This window comes from Takifugu flavidus, chromosome 1, assembly GCF_003711565.1.
Source record: "Takifugu flavidus isolate HTHZ2018 chromosome 1, ASM371156v2, whole genome shotgun sequence".
NCBI classification, from domain to species: domain Eukaryota; kingdom Metazoa; phylum Chordata; class Actinopteri; order Tetraodontiformes; family Tetraodontidae; genus Takifugu; species Takifugu flavidus.
Window position 1 is genome coordinate 15,327,608 of NC_079520.1, and position 11,050 is coordinate 15,338,657.

The 11,050-nt window shown below is 45.9% G+C and overlaps 1 protein-coding gene across 1 annotated transcript; it reads left to right on the forward strand.

Moving 5' to 3' along the window:
• Positions 1–58: 58 nt before the first annotated feature.
• vwa2 (von Willebrand factor A domain containing 2) lies at positions 59–11,048 on the forward strand. Its single transcript, XM_057026994.1, has 14 exons — positions 59–269; positions 1,801–1,862; positions 4,517–4,591; positions 5,044–5,177; positions 5,251–5,360; positions 6,253–6,450; positions 6,540–6,673; positions 7,215–7,344; positions 7,859–7,914; positions 7,991–8,098; positions 8,179–8,757; positions 9,278–9,829; positions 10,063–10,185; positions 10,279–11,048. The coding sequence occupies exons 2-14, from the start codon at positions 1,811–1,813 to the stop codon at positions 10,407–10,409; spliced, it is 2,382 nt and encodes a 793-aa protein (XP_056882974.1). The 5' UTR covers positions 59–269; positions 1,801–1,810; the 3' UTR covers positions 10,410–11,048.
• Positions 11,049–11,050: the final 2 nt, after the last annotated feature.

Genomic DNA, 11,050 nt, shown 5'->3' on the forward strand with positions numbered 1-11,050 from the left:
TAATCTTCGGACCAATGGGAGCCGAGTTAAATGTCCTTAGCCACGCCCCCATCTCATTATCCCTCGGCTTCTGCCTGCGCGGGTGAACAAATTAGAGCCTACCGGCGCAGGTACACCAGAGGAGGGCATGGTGAGGAGGTGGGGTCGCTGCTCGTGTCCTGCCCGGAGCAGGAAGCCTGACAGACGAGAGGAGAGAGGAGAGAGGAGAGGAGCCGGAGGCCAGGAGCGCTTTCCTGACCGCCTAACAGACTGGGAATACCGAGCGCAGGGTAAGGACCTCACACTTCCTAGTTAGCAGCTTTTTGCGTTTTCATTTTTATGTATCCACCGCGTGTGTGTCCTGGAACTGAAAAATAATTGGCAAAGATGTAACTTTGTTTGGGTTCAATCTTTTAGACGTGTTTCCTACCTTTTCTACCTTATATGGTCTTATTGTCTTATACAATGTGTGAGGGTCGCAACCTCTTCAGGTTTCCTTGACCTTTGGCACACTTGAGAATGACCTGGCAACACTTTTTGTGGCCTAACAAAAATATTTTTCTGAGTTAATTTCTTCAGCTAATTGAATGTGAAGCTGGAGAACTGCTGTTAAAAAGGATTATCTGATAATCAGATATTTGCGTCATTAGTTTATAGTTCCCTCCACCTGTGGAGGATGCAGAGGTGTGATGTCCAGCTCACCTCTGCAGCCAATTTTCACACCTTACACAAGATATGGTTTAGGATGAAACCATTTGTAATGGAAATGCATGTTTTTTGCAATTTCTGCTGAGTCCCTAAAAAAATAAAATAAAATGAAAATGCTGAGTGGCTATTGTAGAAGAGTCATCCTGAAATAACTGAAACTGTTACCACCACTTATCTTTTACAGTCCCAGATTTATTCTAAATTCCAACTGATGCCTCAACTTCACTGATATTTAAGTTATGTGTCAGTGCAGCGACAGCTTGTGTCTGAGAACCTTGTTGTAAAAAGTGAAAAAAATCCAAAAAGAAAAACAAGGAGCCTCAAGAATTCTTGTGAAGACGGAGGGACCGCTGGTGAGACAGGTGTGTGTTTGATACGCAGGCACGCATGCCGGCCTCTCGACCTCCGGGGCAGTAATGAAAACTGCCCCAGCGACGTACAGCATCAGCAGCTTCTGACAATGGTTATCAGCCCCTCTGCTGCCCGTCAGGGCTGCAGATCCGTATCAGACATGAGGCTCCTCTTAAATGGAGGCTGCATCCTGCACACAATTCTATCTCTGTCTCAGGAATACACACACAGGAGACACAAAGACGGAGGGTATTATGTCTAAGCCAGACTTAATCAAGCTTTATCTGCAGACTGATGGGGTTATTGATCGGATTAATCAGACCCACCTGATGTCATTACATTAAGACCTTCATTTAGATTTTACCGAGGAAAGATAAAAGCGTCACGGCTCACAGAATCATTTTGTTTTGGTCAAGAAATTGGATTTAGCAGTTGGATAGCTGCATTTCTATCTAACATTGGCAGTTCAGTGTAGAGAAAAGCCTTTGAATAGAGCCCCATACAGATCAAAACACTTCCTGACCACACACGAGTGTGAGTGGATGATACAATCTGCTTGTTATCTCTGTGAACCAGACAGAACCCTGAGTGTCAAGGCAGTGAAATGTCTGCGAGCGTAATCTTACCTGCTCACCACATCACTCATGGCTGATGGGGGTTTTTTTGGTCTATAATAGGAAACAAAGTTTTTGATTTTGCCTCTTCTTTGCTATTATTTGCCTCTGTGTATCTAAGAGTGTGCTTTATTCTTAACCACCTCAGGTTTGCCAACATGCACCCCCACATCCGCCTGTCCCTCCTCTCGGTGCTGGTGCTTCTCCAAGGTTAGTTGAATTATTATTGGTATTATTTCTTTTAAATTCCTCATTAAATCTCCGCTGGTATTCAAAGCATTCACATGAAGGGCTTCTCTTTTTGAATGCTTTACATAACCTTTTTAAGCTATTAGCTACCTAACAGAGTCTTATGTTGCTGCAGTCTAATCCCCGATTTAAATATTTTATGTCTTGTTTATTGTTAAACAAATTGATTTAATATGTAATTCAGTTATTGGTGACCTAATTACATGTGTATGTTTTTTTAAGATGCCTTTAATGAGGCTGTTGTTTTATCTCATCTAACCTTTCAATCATGAAGGTTCAGCTCTAATACCAAAAGTCACCAGAAGATCTTTTAAAAAAAAATCTATTTACCAGAAGATCTTTTTTTTTTTTATCATTGCAATAGACAGAATAGAATCATTGTATTGTCAGGGATGGAACTAAGTGTGGAGCGTTGGAGGTCTGTGCTGCACAGATTCCTGGTTGAGTCCTCTGGTCAACCTGAGGGTCTTTACGGGGGAAACTTTACTGGCTCAACTGTCACGTCACAGTGCTGAAGAATTCCCATGATCTTGTCCTCAAAGTGATTTCCTTCTTTCTAACCCTCAAACGCTGGCTGGTTCCAGGCAAGTCAAATTTTGCTTCAGTTTTATAGCATATCTTTAGCCTTTCTGCTCGACCCCAGTATATCGGCATGCGCCCCGGGGGAGAGGCGGGCTTTGTTGGGCGATATAATCTTTGAGTTGTTTTCAGAAATGACAGCTTCAGCACCATCTAAAGTATTTATTATTGGCCATTTTAAGACTTTGAACTTGAGCAAACCAGACTGTTTCACCTAGTCAAGACGCCCCCTGTTCCTCCTGCGCTGACAGCCAAGATAACATGTTGTCCTAACAATTTCATATGCATGTAATCAAGGACGGCCATCCCAGAAACAAAGAATCCCCTTGTTTCTGACGTTGGGGAGATGCTCCTTACCTCTCATGAACCTTGGTGGAATTAGAAATGGACCCAAACCCACAGTTTGTGTGCTCCTGGAAGTACATCACAGACAGTCCTGTTGTTCAGACCTGCGTGGCCCCCCCGCCATGATGAATCTCTTTAAAAACATTAACTTTCACTGTCAGAAGATCTTTGGGGCTTTTGGAAAAGGTCATATTGTCGGACACCTGGGTGGTGAGGCCTGTTGGCTGCAGGTGGTATTCCTCTTTAAAGTTCCCTGACTCATGCTGAGTAAATGCAGTGGCTTTGGTAGAAGACACTCTAAAGATTTTGGCGTCAGATTTTCTCCACAATAGCAATTTCTCCACCTCTGCCCATCGCTCCCTCTTAACAGCAACCAAGGTTAGTGCAGTCGTCCCAGCGCTCCTCTCCATGGTTTACCCCCCGGAAACTGCCACTCGTTCTGACCTCTCCTGCCCGCTTCATCTCCAGATCCCCCCTCCACTCAGCACATCACCCTCCTCACACAGCTTCACTGGCATCTGCTCCACTCCCACGTTGTCTTTCAAATCCTGCTCCTCACCTTCAAATCCCTTCATAATCTTGCCCCCTCCAAGCTCACAATCTCCTAAATACATACACACCCTTCCATACTCTCGGGGCATCCCCAGCCTCTTCACTTCTCCCGCCGGTTTGTCCACCATGGGACTAAGATTTAGACTTTGGTCTACACCCCAGCTCTGGAACGCTCTCCCCCAGGATATAGGAACTTTGGCATCTTTATAGCTGTTCAGACTGGCCTTTCTCACATGGTTTGACATTTTAGTTATATTGGTTCAATTATATTTCATCTACATTGTTTCTAGCTGGGACAGGCTCAGGCCTAAATCTGTCAAAACCCAAATTTGCTTCCTCGTTTTATGATGACCTATTTCCTCCTTTGAAGTGGATCTCTGACAGTCATAATGACAGGTGATGAAGCACCTAAAGTGTGTTGTTACACGCTTCTGGTGTGTAAGATGGTGAAGCAAAAATACCCATATAAAAAATAGGTTAATAAATGAGAGGCCGAATGAGAAGCCAGACCCATTCTGACTCCACATTTGACCTCCTGCACGTGATAATAGAGTGTCCAAAGCTAATGTGAGTGGACAAGCGGGGACAACCATTCATTCACTCACTCTATTCCCTGAAAGACGCTGCTCCATTCAGACACAGCGGCGAGAAAGCCGCACGAATATGTCATGTTCTCCAAACACCACACGCTATGGGCAACATCCAGGGACTTTACAGCGATGAAAGATGACTCAATAATCGCACAGCTCCTCTGATCATTGCCAAAGGTAATTGACAGCCGGTTGCCATCAACCTGACTGTAATCCTCCAGGCAGTCTGCCTCCTATTGATTTAGCGCCTGGAAAGGAGCCACACCGGGGGATGAGTTATGGTGACATCTTGATGTGCAAAACAAGATTGAATGTCCGAAGCACAAAAGCTGCCACGTGGTTCCATTAATCAGGGACAGAGCTGTGTGAATATAGGCACAGAATTCATATGCTGCTCAGATTCTCAGATCTTTAGGTAAGCCTTTGGAGACAAGCGGTTTACTTGCCAAAGCACATTGTCTTCTGGGGGTATTAAAGTCAACAAAGAGGGAATATTTTACAAAATTAAAGAACAATGGGCTCAGATTTGACTGGCGTTTCCCCTCTCAGTCCAGCAAGGCCGCTGCCTGCAGGAGATCCATACCAGCCATGAGAACATTATGAAGATCAACGCTGCAGGAGAAAGTGAGTTTACCCTCACTGCTTTCTTTATAATAGCTTTATATTGTACATGTGTGTCTTATAAACCTGCTGGGAAGGAAAAAGAAGTGATTTAAGGATTGATTCAAGTGGAAAGAGCCAAATCATTAATCCATTGTGTGTGGGTGGTCCTGTTATCAAGTGGATCAAACATTAAAAGCTAAATAATGAGTGACAGACAGACGGGTAACAGTTCAATCTTCTGTCTTTAATGGCCTCTGTTAAGTTTAGTTGCACATTCTGACATGACAGCAGCACCGCTGGTTATTTTTGCAAGTCCAAACACGCTTGGAAGAGCGCGTTCTTAGCTTGGTAATGATTTGTGCACCTGGGAGAGAGAAAATTGAAGCCTGGCATGCTAGGCTGTTTTTTCTCCTGGTTTCATCTGCAAAGCCCGTTTGATCACTCTTAATCCCGCAGTGTTTCCCTTTTAAAAGTCATGCAGTGCTCAGCAGCCATGGACATCCTCTTCCTCATGGATGGGTCCTACAGCGTGGGGAAGGGCAGCTTCGAGAGGTCCAAACACTACGCCATAAAGCTCTGTCAGGCTCTGGACATCGGACCAGACAAGGTTGGCGTGTCTGTCTTTTTCTGTAATTCCTCTCATCAAAGTCAGCCGCTAATGTGGCTCCATCCTCGTTCAGGTGCGAGTCGGGCTGATTCAGTTTGGCTCGGCTCCTCGGCTGGAGTTCTCGCTGGACCTGCACAACACGAAACAAGAGCTGACGAGACACATGAAGAAGATCTCTTACAGGTTTGGTTCTCTCAGCAGACCCATTTTTGAGGAGTCCTTCCACAGAAGTTATCATCATTTTGACCTTATACCACTGGTGCAGCAGCATTAGATGGAATTAATGTCATTTGAAACCTCTAGAGCTGTTAAAATGATGAAGTGTGCTAAAAACACGGGCAGTTTCCTTCTGGGTGAAAAGGGCAAATATAGTTGAAAGCAAAGCAATTAGCTAAAGCTTAAGAGAATATGTCATTACAGGCTCCAACCTAGGGGGTTTTGTCAAACGCCTGCACGTTTAAAGACTAAGAAAAAGCGAATGCTGAGGAAGAAAACCAATTAGTTTCAGATTAGAGAGGTACCCCACAGGTGCTGCTCACTGGGTATTCCATTTCCTGGAGTCTATGAACTGATCCAGAGGAAGGTAATTTGCCCGGCCAGACTGTGAATTCCAAAAGTCCTACTCTGGCTACGGTGTTTGTGTCTTCTATGTCATTTTCTGCTGGCAGCTCTTGAATTGGTCACAGGGGGGGAAATGAAATGGTGCAGATATCAGTGGAAAATCTTTGCATGCGTGTTGGAGAGAGACTGGAAAAGGGAATCAGGATTGATCAGTTGTGCTTCAGTTCGAGTCCTTCGGGCAGGCAGTGTACGCACGCACGTGCGCTCCTAACGACCAAATGAGTCTCCTGTTGTCGCTGACATTTATGGGTTAATGATATTTCTTGCCTTCTCTGAAGTGATGAAACCTATCAGTCTTTTTCCACACACACATTTCACAGTCAAAGCAGAGCTAATTTTTGAATTTCTACGGCAGAGATAAGCAGTGCAGGGCTCCCTCCCAGGCTTTTGTAATGCAGCTCATGCGTCCTCTCCCAGATTTTAAGAAATATCCTGTCCTATCTTGAACTCCCAGAGGAGGCAGCACCCAGACGGGCCTCGCCCTGAAGTACGTCCTGAGGAAGGGTTTACCAGGAGGCCGCAACTCCAGCGACGTGGCCCGGGTTGTCATTGTTCTGTCGGATGGAAAGTCCCAGGGCAACGCAATGCAGGCAGCAGCGCAGCTCAAAGAGGCGGGTGTGGTCCTGTTTGCTGTGGGCCTTCGTTACCCCAGGTATGTTGTGTGTTTGGAAAATAGTGATCACTCACTGTAATAGCACAAAACAGTCCAGCGGATAGACCAAAGAACCTTTGGTTTTGCAGGTGGGAGGAGCTGCACGCTTTGGCCAGCGAGCCTGTGGAAAACCACGTTTTCTTTGCCGAGCATTTCTATGATGCTGTCAACGGCCTGTACACCACCCTGTCCACCTTCGCTGTCTGCAGCGCCATACCTCAAGGTCAGTGGGTCAATCCCACACAAGACGGGCATCTTTGTCATCCCGCTGCGCTCAGATTGAAATGTTTCTGGCACACGTAGTCAGAGTCACGGGGGGGGAGTTCTGTGTGGTGTCCATATTCAAGCGTCCAGTATACCAGTGATGGCGGACTGACTGGTGAAACAATCAGCCCTGGAGCTCATCCTAAAAAGTTACCACTCAAGATTGAAATGAGTAAAAGGTTCTGATTCATTGGTTTTCAATTTACTCTTCCTCATCTCTTCCAATTGAAATACCCCTCTGGTAAAAAATGTCATTTTCTAGAATATAACTTAAATCACACCCTGAAAATGAGGTAAAGCTACAAATCCAGGTAGAGTTAGACCTTTGTTAGAGGGCATGTAGGGTTTCTTTTCCCCTAAAACTATAAACATATGGACATAAACAGGTTTTATCCATGTCTGTAGGTGATTCATTAACAATTTTACTGTTGGATATGAGGAATCAAAAAAGATGATTGTTTCTTCTTTTCTATTGATCTCCACCATTTCCTGTTCTCCAGGCTGCCATGTGAATTCCTTTCCCTGTGAGAGGAAGACACTGGAGACAGTAAAAGAGCTCCTGGGGAATTTCATGTGCTGGAAAGGATCCAAGGGTTATTCCCCTTACACGGCTCTCTGCCCACACTACAGGCAAGTGGCTTTGGTTTTTTTTTTTTCTTTGAATGATGATGAAAAGCCTGGCTGGGTTTATCAGCGATAAAACCACCACATAGTTTTGCCTCAGACAGTTTCCCAAAGGAGGCTGGTACCAGAGCGGGCTGGGGAGGTAATATGCACTCAATTGTTTGTGCTCAATGAGCCACAAGACGGCGGATTTGTGGCGAGGTCCCGGCATTGATGTGCTCCATCAGGGTTGAACAGCACAGTGTAAAATGAGATTGCCTTTGCCCAAATTAATTTAACAGTGCAGTGCAGCCTTTTGGCCAACTGCAAGAACTCCTGATCCATCTGCGTAACTGTCACCGCTTTTTGTACCTTATTGGATTTTAACTCCTCTCCATCAGGGTGGAGGGGAAGAAGGTCCGCGTATGTAGCCACAGTTTGTGACTGGAGCGCTTTACTGATCAAAATACACACTTCTGATTTGCTTTGAAACTGAACTGAGGTGAATTTCGGTACCATCCACATACGTGACTGTGTCCAGGTACAACAAGGTGTACAAGAGGCACCAGACGGTCTGCCACAGGACCATCTGTCCAGGTAAGAGTTGGGGGAATTCTTTGTCTCTGGTTTTGTGGCGTGTGCCAGCGGCCTCAGTCTCTCACCTGTGCTGCAGATCCCTGTGATTCTCAACCCTGTCTGAATGGGGGAACGTGTGTATCTGAAGGTTCTGAGGGCTACCGCTGTGTCTGCCCACCTGGCTACGGAGGGGACCCACACTGTGGTCAGTTGACGTCACATCACGTGTATTTTCAGAGGAATGATGCAGAGAATAACCCCAGTCTGCCCCTTTAACCCCGACAGCTCCGGCGTTGTCGCTCGACTGCTCTGTGGACTTGCTTTTCCTGGTGGAAGGATCTTCCACGATTACATTGGAAGGCTTCCTCCGCCTCAAGTCCTTCTTAAAACGCTTCCTGCAGACTGTGATTGGGTCCAACAGTCCCAGTAAAGTCGGCCTGGCGGTGTTCGGCCGTGACACCAGAGTCGAGGCCCAGGTGGGCCGATTCAAAGGGGACACACAGAGTCTCCTTAAAGCTGTGGAGGCTCTTCAACAGGTTGGCGGTGAAACCAGGACAGGCCAGGCCCTTCGCTACGTCACACGTCATGGATTTATCAGCACGCCGGTCTACGCTGACGTCTCAGACGATCTCCCCCGTGTTGTGGTGTTAATGACATCCACGCCTGCCATGGACGAGGTTGTGGAGGCTTCCAGATACGCCCGGGACCGAGAGATCTTCCTAATAGGGATGGGGCCACACTACCTAAAGAGCCAGCTAAATAATATCACAGGAAATCCCCAAAGGACCATCACCTACTCTTCACCTGAGTTTGGAATCAAGATTCCAGAGCTTAAGGCGAAAATCTGCAGTGTGGATACACAAGGTACATTGGAGTAGAAAAAGCATTGTGTTGGTTTTAAATCCAAAGAATGCATTTATTTCCTCATAAAACATCCCATTTCATCGAGGAATCTTTTTCCACCAAGCCGCCGCATCCACGTGTTTGCTGGCGCTTTGGCGCCACCTTTTGGCATCATGGTGCATTTGACCTGTTTGACGCACAGACGGTACTCAACCGCTTCAAGGAAGAGGAACTTTTATTGTTATTACACAATTGTACCACTGAATTTCTGAGCTGTCGCTGGGGTTGGAACCCGCAACCTTCTCGCACAATAGTGCCAACCACAAATCAGTTATTCGCTGCATGTCTAGATTAAGATGTCTAATCTATACTATTTATATTCTATATTCATTTCTAAAAACCAAACTCTCCTGCTTTTAAAAAAATAAGATTATGAAATTTTTCAGGTCAAAAGTATCCATTATTATAGGAGGGACTGTCTAATAAATACAAAAGTCTTCTGGCTGACACATATTCTAATTCATATCTTAAACGTCTCTAGGCTGTCTGGGCCAGGCCTTGGATCTGGTGTTTGCCCTGGACGCCTCTGATGGTGTCGGCCGGGACAACTTCCTCGCCCTGCAGGAATTTGTGCGCAGCCTCAGCGTACAGTTTGACGTGAACCGCGACGTGGCTCAGCTTGGGCTCGTGGCCTACAGCCGGAGGGCCACCACCGTCTTTAACCTGGACAGCCATGACAGCGGCTCCGCCGTCCTCACGGCCATAGGCGAAGCCAACTTCATGGGTGGAGTGGCCTCAACTGGGGCAGCCTTGCTCCATATCCACTCCAACGTCCTGACAGTGAATAAAGGAGCACGTCCGGGGGTCAACAAAGCCGTGGTGGTGGTGACGGACGGCTCCGGTGGCGCTGACGCAGTAGTTCCAGCTCAGAAGATAAGAGACAACGGAGTGTCGGTATTTGTGGTCGGAATTGGAGATATGCAGAGAGAAAAGCTGCTGCAGATCGCTGGTTCAGAGGAACACTTGATTTTGGTGCCTTCTTACGAAGACCTCAAGTATTTTGAAGACGTGCTGGTGCAGATGTTGTGTTCAGGTGAATACACAAACATCTGTTTTCAAACCTGTCAGGACAGCTTGTCTTCTTCTTCTTAAGTCACAGTGCTGCAAAACGTATCCAAAACACAGAAGAAGAGCAAAACCTTTCCCAAATATTCATATTTTATTAACACAATACCTGAAGAAATGTAAAAAATGCATCAGAATGAGTAAGATGTCGCTGATAAACCGAAGAAAAGCTTTATAAAGCATATTTCCCCCTTCCTTCAGAGGCGAAGATGGAAGTAAATCTGTGCAAACCCAACCCATGCATGCATGACGGCGTCTGCACGCTGTCTGGAGGGAGCTTCCACTGCCAGTGCCGAGGCTACGAAGGACCACACTGTGAAACAAGTCAGTGGTCCATGGCACAACACTGCTCGTTCACGCTTTTTCATGTACAAATAAGCCCTGATGGGTTCCCCCCTCCCTTTTTTTTGTCTGCAGGAAGCAGCAGGCCCTCATCGCGAGGAGATCGCCCGAAGCCCTCCGGTCTCAGAAAGAAGAGCCGGCAGAAGAAAAGCCAGCAGGAGCTCCTGCACCTCTTCAAACTGCAGCGTAGGAGACACGCAGCCTGACAGCACCATGAACTCACTTCCTACACAGGCAGAGTTGAGGACTCCTGCAGGTACAGGGTGCTGAGAGGGAACGGATGAAGTTACAGCCTCTGAACAAGTGCCTTTAGACTGATGTTATTCCGCTTCAGTGTTTGTGTTCTGAACTGCTCTGTCCACTGTCCACTCAATATAGTTCAGTTCACACATGTAAAGTTTCATAGATAATTCTAACGTTCTGGTTTTTTTAAATGTCTTTCTTGTTTTAAATGTTAACAAGCCCTCTACAACAGGAACCTATTTGTGCCAAAAGAATCTATTTTTTACAGTACATCTATATTTAATCATTTCATCGAGTTGTTTTTCTCCTGACTTATAGGTCCATTTTTAGCATTTGTATATACTGTATTATTGAAGGGAGGGCTGGAAACATTTGGAGTTTTAAGAAGGAGCAAAAAAAATAAAGGAATCAATGAAACAAATTCCATATGGCCTGCTAAACTTTTGCAGATGCTAACATGTCCAGGCTGCTCCTTTGAATGTTACTGTTTAAGGTGTTGGCTCTTATGAGACATCGGATTTTTTGAGCGACCATCTGGGTTCACGTGCAGCATGCAGAGCGAAAATAAGGCATTTTTTGCAAATAAATGATCCCTGAGGCGATA

Coding starts and splice junctions, on each gene's coding strand:
- vwa2 (XM_057026994.1), top strand. CDS start 1,811: ATGCACCCCCACATCCGCCTGTCCCTCCTCTCGGTGCTGGTGCTTCTC. Junction 8,099..8,178: donor CGGAGGGGACCCACACTGTG/GTCAGTTGACGT, acceptor TAACCCCGACAG/CTCCGGCGTTGTCGCTCGAC. Junction 8,758..9,277: donor CTGCAGTGTGGATACACAAG/GTACATTGGAGT, acceptor AAACGTCTCTAG/GCTGTCTGGGCCAGGCCTTG.